Below are 16349 nucleotides of genomic sequence, written 5' to 3'. Positions count from 1 at the left end.
AATCCTCTTGCGTTTTTGCATCAAGAGACGACTCTTGCGGTTGATTGGGGTGGTCAGAGCTCCGGGCTGAGTGGGGGGTTCTGCCCCCAAGTCTTTCAAAACCTATTAGATATAAGAGAAACAATTCTATACATAAAACATAAAAAAAATAGATACAAGGTTTTATCTATAAAATAAAAGTATTACATTTTCAAGTAGTCAGGTAATCAAAAGTAGAACTATGCACAAGTTTAGATTAAGGTTGAAGTCCTTTATTTTTTCCTGATTAAAAACCTGTATCTAGGTTTGGCACCTGTGGCTCTAGCAGCTAAGATGCCAGCCACATACACCTGAGTTGGTGGGTTTGAATCCGGTCCAGGCCTGCCAAACAATGACGGCTGCAACCAAAAAATAGCCAGGTGTTGTGGCAGGTGCCTATAGTTGCAGCTACTTGGGAGGCTGAGGCAGGAGAATCAGTTGAGCCCAGGAGTTGGAGGTTGCTGTCAGCTGTGATGCCATAGCACTCTACCCAGGGTGACAGCTTGAGGCTCAGTCTCAAAAAAAAAAACAACAAAAAAACTGTATCTATTTCTTTCTTTCTTTTTTTTTTGTACCTATTTCTTTCATATTTCCTATATAGAATTGTTTCTCTTGGGCGGTGCCTGTGGCTCATGGGCAGGGCACCAGCCCCATATACTGAAGGTGGCAGGTTCAAACCCGGCCCCGGCCAAACTACAACAGAAAAATAGCTGGGCGTTGTGGCAGGCGCCTGTAGTCCCAGCTACTCAGGAGGCTGAGGCATGGGAATGCCCTAAGCCCAGGAGTTGGAGGTTGCTGTGAGCTGTGTGATGCCACGGCACTCTACCGTGGGCAATAAAGTGAAACTCTGTGTCTACAAAAAAGAAAGAATTGTTTCTCTTATATCTAGTAGATTTAATTATATATCAATTATAATGTTAACTCTAAGAACACTTCTTTTGCTTTTTAAAATCTTTTCAATTATGCTTTGGCTAAATAAATATTTTATAGTAGTCTATAATCCTGTTTTAGGATAATAAGTATTTTATGAGAAAAGTGTTTTAAACCTTTGATATTTGACAAACTTTCCAAAATCAAAGATTTTATTTTTTGACCTCAAACTAGCCTTCTAAATATTAGGACCACTGAAAATCTGAACAATACATTTGACTTATTTGGTATATATTTGGTGGAGCACAGTGGCTCACAACCGTAATCCTAGCACTCTGGGAGGCTGAAGCAAGAGGACCCCTTGAACTCAGGTTTGAGACCAGCCTGAGCAAGAACAAGACCCCATCTCTAAAAAATAGCCAGGTGCTGGGCCAACAAAGTAAGACTCTGTCTCCAAAAAAATTACAAAAATTAAAAATAGCCGGGTGCTGTGGTGGGTGCCTGTAGTCCCAGCTACTTGGGAGACTGAGGCAAGAGGATCACTTGAGTCTAAGAATTTGAGGTAGCCATGAGCTATGATACCACAGCACTTTACCAAGGGTAACAAAGTAAGACTCTGTCTCAAAAAAAAAAAAAAAAAAGGTAATAGATACAGCATGTCCATAAAGTTCTTGCACACTATTCTAAATTGCGCACAAGGGTGGCAATGGCATGTGGCATGCTCCGGGGCTGGTGGATTTAAACCTTGCCCGGGTCTGCTAAACAAAAACAAAAAAAAAATAGCTGGGCATTGTGGTGGGTGCCTAGAGTCCCATCTACTAAGGAGGCTGAGGCAAGAGAATCACTTCAGCCCAAGAGTTTCGGGTTGCTGTGAGCTATGACACTACAGCACTCTACCAAGGGTGACGAGGTGAGACTCTGTCTCAAATTTTAAAAAAATAGAAAATAAATTGCAAACAAACTTTATGGCTCAGTGGCACCTATGGCTCAAAGGAGTAGGGCACCGGCCCCACATACCGGAGGTGGTGGGTTCAAACCCAGCCCCAGCCAACAAAAAAAAACTTTATGGCCACCTTGGGGGCGGGGGGAGGAGGGGAGGGACAGTGTGTGTAATTCCTTTTATAGGATTCCTTGTACCATGTAAACTTAGAAGGAAGTCTAAACAGTATAAGAAGATAATCCTTCACAATAAATAAGAAGGAAAACAATTGGGCTGGCCATTTGTTTTTCTCTCTAAAAAGTAAAAGGAATTCAATCCTTAATCTAAACTTGTGCATAGTTCTAGTTTTGATTACCTAACTACTTGAAAATGCAATCCTATGACTATTGACATGTTTGGAATGCTTTCTTTTTTCTTTTTTTTTTTTTTTGGAGACAGTCTTACTCTGTCACCTGGGCTAGAGTGCAGTAGCGTCATCATAGCTCACTGCAACCTCAAAATCCTGGGGTCTAGAGAATCTGCCTCAGCCCTTCAAACAGCTAAGATCACACCCAGCTAATTTTTTCTTTTTTTTTTGAAACAGTCTTACATTGTCACCCTCTGTAGAGTACATGGTGTCACAGCTCACAGCAACCACAAACTCTTGGACTCAAGTAACCCTCTTGCCTCAGCCTCCCAAGTAGCTAGGATTACAGGCGCCCACCACAGGCTCGTTTTTCTTTCTTTTTTTTTTTTGAGACAGAGTCTCATTATGTTGCTCTCAGTAGAGTGCCATAGCTCACAGCAACCTCAAACTCCTGGACTCAACTTGCCTCAGCCTCCCGAGTAGCTAGGACTACAGGCACCCGGCCACAATGCCCAGCTATTTTTTTAGAGACAGGGTCTTGATTTTGCTCAAGCTGATCTTGCATGGGTGAGCTGAAGCAATCCACCAGCCTCAGCCTCCCAGAGTGCTGGGATTACAGGTGTGAATTACCATGTCTGGCCCAGGGTGGCATATTTAAGAGTAACTCTACTGTCTGTGTTCCTTTTTTTTTTTTTTTTTTTTTTTTTGTAGAGACAGAGTCTCACTTTATGGCCCTTGGTAGAGTGCCCTGGCATCACACAGCTCACAGCAACCTCCAGCTCCTGGGCTTAAGCGATTCTCTTGCCTCAGCCTCCCGAGTAGCTGGGACTACAGGTGCCCACCACAGCACCCGGCTATTTTTTTTGTTGCAGTTTGGCTGGGGCTGGGTTTGAACCCACTACCCTCGGCATATGGGGCAGGCGCCCTACTCACTGAGCCACAGGCGCCGCCCTACTGTCTGTCTTTCTATAAATTATTACCATCGATAAAGCTGCTTGCTACAAAAAACTGACTGCTTGTTAGCACAACACAGGAAGCAAATCCCACACAGTTCTATAGGCTCTGGATAATTAAACAAAAGCCACTGTTGCTAACATAAATTCAATCGGGTTTTACACGAACTATGGAAATAGGGGTGGAGCCCATAGCTTAATGGGTAGGGCACCAGCCACATACACAGGAAGTGGCAGGTTCGAACCCAGCCTGGGCCTGCCAAACAACAATAACAACTACAACACCAAAATAGCTGGGCGTTTTGGTGGGCACCTGTAGTCCTAGCTACTTGGGAGGGAGGCTGAGGCAAGAAAATCACTGAAGTCCAAGAGTTTGAGGTTGCTGTGAGCTGTGACGTCATAGCACTCTACCAAGGGCAACATAGTGAGACTCTGTCTCAAAATAAATAAATAAATAAACAAACTATGGAAACATACATATTTGCTATTAGTATATTTTATAAACTTTATAAGGCTAGGCAAAACCTGATGGCTCACACCTATAATCCTAGTACTGTGGCAGACTGAAATGTGAAGATAGCTTGAGCTCAATAGTTCAAGCCATCCTGATCCTTAAGCAAGAGCTAAACCCCAACTCTACTAAAAATAGAAAAATTTACCAAGTATGGTGGCATGTACCTGTAGTTCCAGCTACTGGGGAGGCTAAGGCAGGAGGATCACTTAAGCCAAGGATTCTGAGGTTGCTGAGAGCTAGGTTGAGGCCTGACACTCTAGCCTAGGCAACAGAACAAGACTCTGTCTAAAAAAAAAAAAAAAAAAAGGCGGCTCAAGTGGCTAAGGCGCCAGCCACATACACCTGAGCTGGCGGGTTCGAATCCAGCCCGGGCCCGCCAAACAATGACGGCTGCAACCAAAAAATAGTCGGGCATTGTGGTGGGTGCCTGTAGTCCCAGCTACTTGGGAGGCGAAGGCAGGAGAATCACTTGAGCCCAGGAGTTGGAGGTTGCTGTGAGCTGTGATGCCACAGCACTCTACTCAGGGTGACAGTTTGAGGCTCTGTCTCAAAACAAAAAAAACAAAAAAAAAAAGGCATGCTGGGTGGCTCACACCTGTAATTCTAGTACTCTAGAAGGTGGAGATCGGAGGATTGCTTGAGCGCAGCAGTTCTAGACCAGCCTAAACAAGGGCAAGTCCCTGGCTCTACTAAAAATAGATAACTTAGGGATGGCGCCTGTGGCTCAAGGAGTGGGGCACTGGTCCCATATGCCGGAGGTGGCGGGTTCAAACCTAGCCCTGGCCAAAAAACAAAAAGAAAAAAAAAAAATAGATAACTTAGCCTGCAGTCATGACAGGAACCTTTTGTCCTAGCTACTCAGGAGGCTGGGGAAGGAAGATCCCCATAACCCAGGAGTTTGAAGTCGCTGTGAGCTAGGCTGAGGCCATGGCACCTTAGCCTTGGCAAGAGAGTGAGACTCTGTCTCAAAAAAAAAAAAAAAATTACAAGGCTGAATAAACAAGAATTCCAAATGGCCTTCTGCCTCCCACCTCTAAGCTTATTTTGAAGGGCCTTGGCCATTCCATTCACTAGAAAAATAATGTGCTACATTGTAGGGCATAAAGATATAATAACTTTCAGTACTGCTGTCAAGGAGTGTACAAGCTTGCTGTACAGAAAGCAATGTACTAGAGATATGATTAATTATAATACATAAAATGATTAGATGCCCAAAAGAATTGTATGAGTTTTAGGCTCAGGAGTTTGAGAAAAGAGAAAAATCAAGGCTACTAAAAGTACTCAAAGAAAACTAAAGATCAAATGTCCACCTACTTCTTTCCACTGATACTACTGACCTTCCTAGGGGTTTCTTTGTTGTCTTTTCGGGGCATTCAGATTAGATACAATTTTTCTTTTCTTTTTTTTTTTTTATAAAGACAGAGTCTTACTTTACTGCCTTCAATAGAGTGCCAAGATGTCACAGGACTCATAGCAACCTCTAGCTCTTGGGCTTCAGCGATTCTCCTGCCTCAGCCTCCCGAGCAGCTGGGACTACAGGTGCCCGCCACAACGCCCGGCTATTTTTTGGTTGCAGCTCAGCCGGGGCTAGGGTTTGAACCCGCCACCCTCGGTATATTGGGCAGGCGGCCCTACTCACTGAGCCACAGGCGCCACCCTGGATACAATTTTTCTTTTGTTCCTTTCACAATTCTAAAACTACTTTATTAGATTTGGACTATTAAAATGTATTATGTAAGCTTAACAAAAATCACATTAATCAAATATACGTAACAATAGCTCATTTAGGGAGGCATACATTCACCTTTAAATATTTGATAGGGGTGGTGTTGGTCTCTTTCTAGAATATTTAAATCCTTACATATTTTTTAAATCTTTACATATTTAAAAAAGAAATACATACAATTAAGCTATTCAAAAACCTAAAATCCAAAAATTTAGACTTTTTTTTAATCATCTTATAGACACTGCTAAGGACTGCCAAATAACACAGAAATGTGTTTTGACTAGCAGTGGTTTTAAATTGCAAAATCATTATGAGTCTCTTCTAGTCAATGTTTAACAGCAAAGAACATGATTTCTCTAATGACTCTTTTCACAAAGAATACTCAAAGTGACCAGGTAAATTACTAATTAGTTGTTTCTAACCTTTTCTCCAAAATGTCTCACAAAAAAAGAAAATCTAGAAAGAGGGTTAATGGGCCGGTGCAGTAGCTCACACCTGTAATATCCTAGCACTGTGGGAGACTGAGGAGGGTGGACTGCTTGAGCTCAGGAGTGAATAAAAAGTGAGACCCCCGTCTCTACTAAAATAGAAAAACTGAGGCAAGAGGATCTCTTGAGACCAAAAGTTGGAGATTGCTGTAAGCTATCATGCCACTCCACCTAGGGTAACAGCTTGAGACTCTGTCTCAAAAAAAAAAAAAGGAAAGAGGATTAAACATTTATGCATAGGAGCAGCCCCTGTGGCTCAAAGGAGAAGAGTGCTGGCTCTGTATGCCGGAGGTGGCGGGTTCAAACCCAGCCCCAGCCAAAAACTGCAAAAAAAAAATTTATGTGTAATAACTAACCAAATCATATTTTATACTTTCAACTAGTTCCTCACATGACCTGATTAACCTTTAACTTATCCTTTTTCCAGTTCCCTATGTCATTGTTGTAAATCTTTAAGTCCTTAAGTTATAACTATATGCACTTTTTTTTTTAAGTATTTTTGAGATAGGGTCTCTCTGTTGACCGGGCTAGAGTGTGGTGGTATCGGTGTAGCTCACTGCAGCATCAAACTTCTGACCTCAACTGATCCCACCTTGTCTCCTAGGATCACAGGCATGAGCCACCATGCCCAAGCTATAGCCTATAGCAACACGAACCTTGCTTCCAATGTCTACATGTTTAAGAATACTCTATCTTAGGGCAGCGCCTGTGGCTCAAGGAGTAGGGCGCCGGGCCCATATGCTGGAGGTGGTGGGTTCAAACCCAGCCCCGGCCAAAAAAAAAAAAAAGAATACTCTATCTTAGAAGCCCTTCCCCTCAAATCCGTATCCCTGGCTGCCCCTTCCTCAATAAGACATCTTGAATAGGCAGGGCACAGTTGCTCACGCCTATAATCCTAGCACTCTGGGAGGCCGAGGCAGGAGGACTGCTTGAGCTCAGGAGTTTGAGACCAGCCTGAGCAAGAGCGAGACTCTGTCTCTAAAAAAAAAAAATTGCTGGGCATTGTGGCAGGTGCCTGTAGTCCCAGCTACTTGGGAGGCTGAAGCAAGAGGATTGTTTGAACCCAAAAGTTTGAGGTTGCGGGCGGTGCCTGTGGCTCAGTCGGTAAGGTGCCGGTCCCATATACTGAGGGTGGCGGGTTCAAACCCGGCCCCGGCCAAACTGCAACCAAAAAATAGCTGGGCGTTGTGGTGGGCGCCTGTAGTCCCAGCTACTCGGGAGGCTGAGGCAAGAGAATCGCTTAAGCCCAGGAGTTGGAGGTTGCTGTGTGCCGTGTGAGGCCACGGCACTCTACCGAGGGCCATAAAGTGAGACTCTTGTCTCTACAAAAAAAAAAAAAAAAGTTTGAGGTTGCTGTGAGCTGTGAGCACAAAGTGAGACTCTGTCTTTAAAAAAAAAAAAAAAAAGGAAAGAAACACCTTGAATAATCTACATTCACTTGTCTATGTCTTATCTCCTAATTACAATTCGAGCCACTCCCATCTGTCTTCCACATCTACCCCTCCACAGACCCTGCTCTTACTAAGGACGTTAATGATGTGCAAGTTGATCAATTCAATGAATGTTAGACCTTACCTAGACAAGCCAATTTTCTATTCCCATCTTGACATCCGTGACTGCCACATTCTTCAGGGTTTTTTTCTTACATTTCTGGCATCTCTTTTCACTCTCCTGTGCTGGCTTTTTTCCTCTGCCAATTCCTTAAATGTCACTGTGGTAGTTTAAAATCTGTCCACAAATTCTCCTTTCACTTTCCCTCCTCCCTAAAATCCTCATCCCCAGAAGTATGAGCAGAATTTAATGATTCATTTCTAATTAACAGAATAAGGCAAAAGTGACAGTCTGAGAGTAGGTCATAAAAGGCATCGAGGTTTCCTCCTCGCTCTCACTTGGATTGCTCCCTCTGGGTAAAGCCAGCTGTCCAGTCTTGATGACACTGAAGTGTCCAGTGGAGAGGCACTTGGTGTGGAACTGAAGTCACCTTCCAACAGCCAGCAAGGAGCTGAGGCTTTCTGCCAACACCCAAGCAAGTCATCTTAGAACTGATCCTCCTTGCCCAGTCAAGCCTTTCAGATGACCGCAACTTTTACTGTCATTTCATGAGTACATGAGAACACCCAAAGTTCTGACCCACAGAAATTACTATAACAAACGTTTGCTGTTTTACATTGCTAAATTTTGGAGTAACTGGTCAAAAAGCAAGAGCTAACTAATCCAACGGTGTTTTTCCGTATCCTATCCAAAGATCTCTATTCTTCTCACACACTCTCTCAACTCTCCATATATGAAAAAGTAAACTAATTATCTGCAGCCCATATTTCTGTCCTGAGCTCCAGACTAAAACACATTGCCGTGTCAATTTCAACATGTCCCACCCTTCTCTTCCAATCTGTTCTTCCTCTCTTCCCTATTATTGTTTGTCCAGCTCAAATGGAAAAGCAGGATGTCATCACTCTTCTTCCCCTTTTAACCACATCCAATCAATCAATAAGTGTATCAAAACCAATGTCTCAGTAACTACAATGTTCTTTCAAAAAACAACACATTTCAACTGAACCTACTGATAAATTTTACCATCACAGAGAGACATCACAGACATCCTGATTTGATATGCGCCACCTATGAAGTATCCTTGCCCAAAAGGAAAAAAAAAAAAGAATATCATTAAGCTTTAGCTCAAATTATTAGCCTATAGAAAACACAAGGGGGGGCGGCGCCTGTGGCTCAGTGAGCAGGGCGCCAGCCCCATACACCGAGGGTGGCGGGTTCAAGCCCAACCCCGGCCAAACTGCAACAAAAAAATAGCTGGGCATTGTGGCAGGCGCCTGTAGTCCCAGCTACTCGGGAGGCTGAGGCAGGAGAATTGCCTAAGCCCAGGAGTTGGAGGTTGCTGTGAGCTGTGTGACGCCACGGCACTCTACCGAGGGCAATAAAGTGAAACTCTGTCTCTACAAAAACAAAAAGAAAACACAAGGGACAGTTGGGTGTGGTGGCTCACATTTGTAATCCCAGTGACTCTGTAAACTGATGCAAAAGATCACTTGAGCCCAGGAGTTTGAGGCTGCTGTGAGCTATGATGGGACCACTGAAAACCAGCCTGGATGACAGAGTAAGATCCTGTCTAGTAAGTGAGTAAATAAATAAATAAATAAATAAAAGAAAATACTGAGGACAGGGCATGTGCCTGTAATTCTAGCTATTTGGAAAGCTAAAGCAAGAGGATCCCTTGAGCCCATAAGTTTCAGACCAGCCTGGGCAATATTGTGACACCCTGTCTCAAAAGATCAGTAAATACAAATGCTAAAAATTGGGGAGGAGGGGGAGAAAAATATTGAACGCAATAAAAGTTGATTAAAAAAAAAAGAAAAGCTGGGCGGCGCCTGTAGCTCAGTCGGTAGGGTGGGTTCAAACCCAGCCCCGGCCAAACTGCAACCAAAAAAAAATAGCCGGGCATTGTGGCGGGCGCCTGTGGTCCCAGCTACTCAGGAGGCTGAGGCAAGAGAATCGCTTGGGCCCAGGAGTTGGAGGTTGCCGTGAGCTGGGTGAGGCCACGGCACTCTACGGAGGGCCATAAAGTGAGACTCTGTCTCTACAAAAAAAAAAAAAAGAAAAGAAAAGCTTAGCCAGGTGTTGTGGCGGGCGCCTGTAGTCCCAGCTATTCAGGAGGCTGTGGCAAGATCTACCGAGGGCTATAAAGTGAGACTCTGTTTCTACAAAAAAAAAAAGAAAAGCCCTGAGTAATACAATGAGACCCTGTCTCTAAATAAAGAAAAAGAAAAAAACAAAAAAGCTGGGCTTCGAAGCTCTCAGCACTAATCCTCCCGCTCTGGGAGGCTGAGGCAGAAGACATGGGAGGATCACCTGAGCCCAGAAGTTTGACCTTGCAGCAAGCAATGATGATGCCACTGCACTCCAACCCAGGCAACAGAATAAGACCCTGTATCCAAAGAAAAAGAAAAGAAAAGAAACAAAGAAAGAAAATATACAGGACAAAAAAAAAAAAAAAGATGGGCGGCACCTGTGGCTCAAGGAGTGGGGTGCTGGCCCCATATACCCAAGGTGGAGGATTCAGACCCAGCCCCGGCCAAAAACTGCGCCAAACAACAATGACGGCTGCAACCAAAAAATAGTCGGGTGTTGTGGCGGGCGCCTGTTGTCCCAGCTACTAGGGAGGTGGAGACAGGAGACTCGCTTGAGCCCAGGAGTTTGAGGTTGCTGTGAGCTATGGTGCCATACCCCTCTAACCAGGGTGACAGCTTGAGGATCTGTCTCAAAAAAAAAAGAAAAAATACACAGGACAAAGAACACATTTAAACATATCAAAAAGAGAACAAAATAGAGAATGTAAAAATTTCTACAGAGTATATCAGCTGGTTTCTTTTTTTGTGTGTGTGTGTGTGTGGTTTTTAGCCGGGGCTGGGTTTTGAACCCACCACCTCCGCATATGGGACCAGCGCCCTACTCCTTGAGCCACAGGCGCCACCCATCAGCTGGTTTCTTAAAGAAACAAATGGCAAGAAAAAAAAAAAAAGAATGAGAAACCTAAAGATCAGCGGTTCTCAATGACCCACAGGAACTGTATTAAAGGGCCAAAGCATTAGGAAGGTTGAGAACCACTGCTTTAGATTAAAAGGGACTCAGCAAGGCACGGTGCCTCTCCCCTGTATCCTAGCACTGTGGCACGCCCAGGCTGGGGGATTACTTGACTTCAGGAGTTCGAGACCAGGCTGAGCAAGAGCAAGACCCCATCTCTACTAAAAATAGAAAAACTATCCAGGCATTGGAGCAGGCCCATTTAGTCCCAGCTACTTGGGAGTCTGAAGCCAGAGGATTGCTCAAGCCCAAGAGTTTGAGGTTGCTGTGGACTATTATCCCATAACACTTTACCCAGGACAACAGAGTAGGACTCTGTCTCAAAAACAAAAAAAAAAATACTTAAGCCAGGGCCTGGGGGCTCATGCCTGTAATCCTAGCACTCTGGAAAGCCAGCGCAAGGGGACAGGATCACTTAAGACAAGCCTAAGCAAGAGTAAGACCTTTTCTCTACAAAAAAGTAGAAAAATCAGCCAGGTATGGTGGCTCATACCTGTAGTACCAGCTATCAGAAGGCTGACGCAAAAGGTTTCCTTAAGCCAGGAGTTTGAGGTTGCAGTGAGCTCTGATGACACCACTGCTCTCTAGCCTAGGTGGCATAGTGAGAACCTGTCTCAATCAGTCAGTAGGTTTGTAATTCTGACACAAACCAACTGGCAAGGAAGAAATGTTTAAGATAATCATGGAAGGGCGGCGCCTGTGGCTCAGTCAGTAAGGCGCCGGCCCGATATACCGATGGTGGCGGGTTCAAACCCAGACCCGCCCAAACTGCAACCAAAAAACATAGCCGGGCGTTGTGGTGGGCGCCTGTAGTCCCAGCTACTCAGGAGGCTGAGGCAAGAGAATCGCTTAAGCCCAGGTGTTGGAGGTTGTGTGAACTGTGTGAGGCCACGGCACTCTACCGAGGGCCATAAAATGAGACCCTGTCTCTACAAAAAAAAAAAAAAAGAAGATAATCATGGAAATTAAACAGACTAGATATCTGATATTAATAAGTATTACCATTTAGCTATAATAATGGTATTTTGATAAATTTTTTTTTTTTGAGACAGAGTCCCACTTTGTCACCTTTGGTAGAGTGCCATGGTGTCATAGCTTACAGTAACCTCAAACTCTTGGGTTCAAGTGATTCTCTTGCCTCAGCCTCCCAAGTAGCTGGGACTACAGGCAGCCATCACAATGCCCAGCTATTTTTAGAAATGGAGTCACACTTTTGCTCAGGCTGGTCTCAAACTCCTGAGCTGAGGCAATCCATCCGCTTTGGCCACCCAGACTTTTGGGATTACAGGCATGAGCCATGGCACCCAGTCCCACACACACCTTTACACTAGAGCTGCTCTGCAAATCTTTTTTTTTTTCTTTTGTAGAGACAGAGTCTCTCTTTATCATTCTTGGTAGAGTGCTGTGGTGTCACACAGCTCACAGCAACCTCCAACTCCTGGGCTTAGGCAATTCTTGCCTCAGCCTCCTGAGAAGGTGGGACTACAGGCGCCCGCCACAATGCCCAGCTATTTTTTTGTTTCAGTTTGGCCAGGGCTGGGTTTGAACTCGCCACCCTCGGTATATGGGGCCGGTGCCCTAGTCACGGAGCCACAGGTGCCGCCCAATACAGGGCACTCTAAAGCAAGGCCAGTCTAGTTTAGTTCAGGGTTTTCAGGGCCACCCTAGAATAGACCTATAAACACAGAGCAAGACTAAAGGACAAGTGATTTTAGAAACAAGGAACAAACTGACTTGCTGTTTACTGATGTACAACTAATTCAGATATTCTTCCTGAGAGATACAGCTTCAAGTTATCAGATAAATGCCAATACAGACCCTCGAATATTCCTTCACAATCATCGTGCACTGAAACAATGTCCAGGTATACCAAATTCATTGCCAATACTCAGTATGCCTCCTACTTTCCCTTTAAGTGAATATCTGTCCTTTTCCCATCTTTACTAGACCTCCTCTAATTTAAAATTGGGTTATCATTTTATTTTCATAAGATGGGACAATATTTCCATTGTTTTTCTGCAAGAAAATAACATCAAACAACTAGAAAGGGAAAAACCTCCTAAACATCCATTAGTGAGAAATATGATACCTCCTTTCTCTTGCAAGGATAATATTTTACATAATCTAATCTCAGAGAGAGAAGTATTAAGGGGACAAAAAAAGTATATTGGGCAGTGTCTGTGGCTCAAAGGAGTAGGGCGCTGGCCCCATATGCCGCAGATGGCGGGTTCAAACTGCAAAACAAAAAAAAAGAAGAAGTATATGAGAAACCTGTATTTAGCCAGTAAGATAAGGAGAAATTTGTTCAAGTATTCAAAAACTGAAAGGGCAATGAGGCAGAAAAAGAATACACTAAAGGAAAGAAAATAGGGGGGAAAAAAAGATTCTGTCTGGGGTAAGAGTTCCCAAGAACCCCAGCTTAGGGCCTCTCTGGGATTGCCTCAAATTCAGGCCCACACAATTTGGGATTTACAAAGTAACTTAATTGCATAGTGCCACTCATGGAAATTATTCCATTTTAAATAGATTGAAAAAGTTCCATAGTATTTTCCAATTATCACATCTACTGAAACCCAAAATTATCTTCATTTATCTGAACCACAGAATTCATAATTCCAGAGTTTTCAGGATACAATATTTAGTTGCCTCTCTTTAGTGGCTACCTAAAGATAATCTTGAACAATGTGTTTAGGATTGTCATTAAGATTTGGTCTTTTTCCTTTTCAGCCTATATAGAGAAAGTTAAGTTGATGGTTGAACGATAGTGGAAGTAATACATTTACTCCAGCAGACTTGCATTTAATAACTCACAGCTTGTACTTTTCCCCCTGTAGTGAAAGTGAAGTTTAGTGGGAAAAGTCAGAAAACCAAGAATTTACCATCCTAATTCCACCACTTACTGCTAGCTATGCAATCAAGCAAATTACTTAAAAGCCTATAGCCTCAGGATCCAAAACTATAATTGGGGATATTAAATGGGAATAATGAATACCTACTACCTTGCAAAGTTGTTGAGAGTAAAATGAATTAAGGGACCTGCTAGACTAGAATATAAACGCCAGAAAAGAGGAACAGTTAATGTTTTTATCACCACTGATTCTTGCTGGCAAGGAAATTCACAGAGCAGGAGCCCAATGTTTTTTAAGTGAACGAACAAATATTTTTGTCCCTAATTTCTCTCACTAGTATTACCCTTACTTCCATAACTTTATTTTTTCTGTCTTATATTATTTTCTAAAGCCTTCAGTACATTCTATTTTGTAAGTAGCTTCCTCCCTCTCCTTGACTATTATTAACTATACACCATTCAGAAAGTACTTTTGGAAGTAATTTCTCTTTCTAATACCACCCACCTTCCATATCTAATGCGATGGGGGTGGAAGAAATAATGAGAACAAAAGACTCAAGCAATTCATCTACTTGCCCACAACCACTGATTCGTGTTAACAACAGTGAAACCCTGAACTCAGCCTTCCCCAGAACATAACTTTCAGGGGAACACTACACTACCTCTTATCTCTTTTCGCTAACAAAAGACTCGCATATAAGAAAGTTAAGGCGTCGGTTAAGCTCACTTCTGGCTGAATAGAGGGATGCGTCCCTTCAATGAGACACTCAACAAGGACGGACAGGAGGAATTTCACACCCGTTAGTGTTGCCCGAGGGCCAGTCACCTTTGGATCTATCCAGGCTCGTCTGAGCACAGCCCCAAAGAAGCAGAGCGCTCCGGTTCCAGCAGGGAAGCTAAGGGGTGCGGCCGTTTACAGGGCTTGGGGGGACAGGGTAAAGTCCTTGACAACGTGGGGAGAGCGCATGAACCGCAAGATCAGACCCTTTAAAACATGACAAAGACCATCCTTGCTTGCACACAAGTGTGGCAGACCCCACCCACGGCTTAACGCCGGACCCTAAAAAAGAAACGTGGCTCTCTCCAGCCCATAAATCCGACAGCTAGTGCCTGCTCATTGGCGGTGCACGCATCCCCTTCACCCTCATTGGCTGTACAGGACGTGAAGCCCTCCCCAACCAGGGAACACTCTCGTACGGCGGCACCCCCAGCCTAACAACCTCAACTCGGCCACCCCAAACCCCGGCCCCCCACCTCCAGTCAGGGAGCGCGACCCGGGGGCGCCCGGAGCCTTGTCCTCCAAGGACTCACCGTGTAGTAGGAGAGCAATCCTGCATTATAGTCCAGCACAAACCAGCGGTACTGCCAGCCCTTCATCACGTTAGTCCATTTGCTCAGCGGCCCTTCCATGATGGACGCCATCTTGGGAGCCGCCAATGACAACAAACGGTTTGACGTCACTCGCCTATATTGCATTCAGCATGTGGGGCGGGGCCGCCTGGACCTGGCGGGGCGGGGGCGGGGCCGAGGCGGGGGCGGAGCCTACGCCGGCTGCTCTGGTGAACTCGCCCACCCACCTCCCCAGCGGTCACAGTCAGACACTCTTTGTGCGTCTATTGTGTGTAGGACTGCGTTCCAGGGATACGAGAAGGCTATTAAGGGTCTCTATTAAAGTAAATAATTTGACTGGGCACAATAATACCTTACACTTCCAAAAGATTTCACATCTAATGTTCATTTGTGCATTCATTCCTCAAACCTATTTATTTATTTGAGACAGAGTCTCACTTTGTCACCCTCGATAGAGTGCTGTGGCGTCAAAGCTCACAGCAACCTCAAACTCTTGACTCAAGCAATTCTCTTGCTTCAGCCTCCCAAGTAGCTGGGATTACAGGCGCCCACCACAATGCCCAGCTATTTTAGGCGGGGAGGGTCCCCTCTTGCTCAGGCTGTTCTGGAACTCAGAGCAGCTCAGGTGATCTATTCGCCTAGGCCTCCCAGGGTGCTAGGATTATAGGCGAGAGCCACCGCACCCAGCCAAACCCATTCATTTAATAAATATTTTCTGTTTTGTGCTAGGTACTCTTCCAAGCTTTGGGGATTCATCAGAGCCTTCTTTGTAGGGGGAGGGGAAGGAACAGGCAATAAAGTAAATAGATTATGTAGCACTTTAAAAACTGATAAGTGCTTTACCACTGACCCATGGCCATGGACCAATCAGACCAGCATCAAAATAAAAGTTTGTTCCAAGTTGGAAGAAAAAAAAAACTGATAAGTGCTATGGAGGAAAAAACAAGGGAAGAAAGAGGTACAGAGTTGGGGCTGCTAGTTTAAATTCCCAAACGGGAATGAATGAGAAAGTAACTTTTAGGTAAGACCCGAAGAAAATGAAGGAGAGACCCTGGGAGAAGAGCCTTCCAAGGGGAAGAAACAGCAAGTCAAAGACCAGATGTTAGGAGTGAGTCTGGCATATTGAAGGGACAACACGGAGGGCAGTTTGAGTGGAGCAGTGAGCAGGGAAGGTGTAGGAGACAAAATCTGAGAAGTAAGAGCAATCACTTACCGCCTGCCGGGGCAAGGTGTTTCAGCGTTTCTTGACCACCTACTGTATTATATCTAGGCACTGTTGGAGGTCCTGGAAATACAACAGTGAATGAGTCAAGTGCTGAAATTCTGTGATGAAAGCAAACACTAAATAAACAAGAAAAATATCCAATACTGATAAACATTTATGGGTGGCTTCTTTATATTGGGTGGTCAGAGTGGGCCTCTCAGAAAGTGGCATTTAAATTGAGGTGTGGTTGGTAGGGCCAAGGTGGCTCACGCCTGTAATCCTAGCACTCTGGGTATAATCCTAGCACTTTGGGAAACCGAGGTAGGAGGATCCCTTGAACTTGATAGTTTGAGACCAGCCTGAGCAAGAGGGAGACCCCGTGTCTACTAAAATAGAAAAAAATCAGCTGTGTGTTGTGACAGGTATCTGTAGGCCCAGCTACTTGGGAGGCTGAGAAAGGGAAATTGCTTGAACTCAGGAATTTGAGGTTGCTGTGAGC

The 16349-nt window shown here is 44.4% G+C and overlaps 1 protein-coding gene across 8 annotated transcripts in view; it reads right to left on the bottom strand.

Moving 5' to 3' along the window:
• Positions 1-14772, bottom strand: part of OSBPL9 (oxysterol binding protein like 9) — a 222440-nt gene extending 207668 nt beyond the window's left edge. For 4 of the 8 annotated variants that reach the window (XM_053576466.1, XM_053576468.1, XM_053576469.1 and 1 more), the window contains exon 1: positions 14608-14739. In XM_053576466.1, the coding sequence (XP_053432441.1) occupies positions 14608-14718 (111 nt within the window). In that variant the 5' untranslated portion in view covers positions 14719-14739. Of the gene's footprint in view, positions 1-14607 lie in introns of all 8 variants that reach the window. The other 4 variants (XM_053576467.1, XM_053576470.1, XM_053576476.1 and 1 more) reach the window with 3 other exon arrangements.
• Between the last annotated feature and the right edge of the window lie 1577 nt (positions 14773-16349).

Source organism: Nycticebus coucang, chromosome 22 (assembly GCF_027406575.1).
Source record: "Nycticebus coucang isolate mNycCou1 chromosome 22, mNycCou1.pri, whole genome shotgun sequence".
NCBI classification, from domain to species: Eukaryota; Metazoa; Chordata; class Mammalia; order Primates; family Lorisidae; genus Nycticebus; species Nycticebus coucang.
This window is presented reverse-complemented; position numbering and strand designations above follow the sequence as displayed.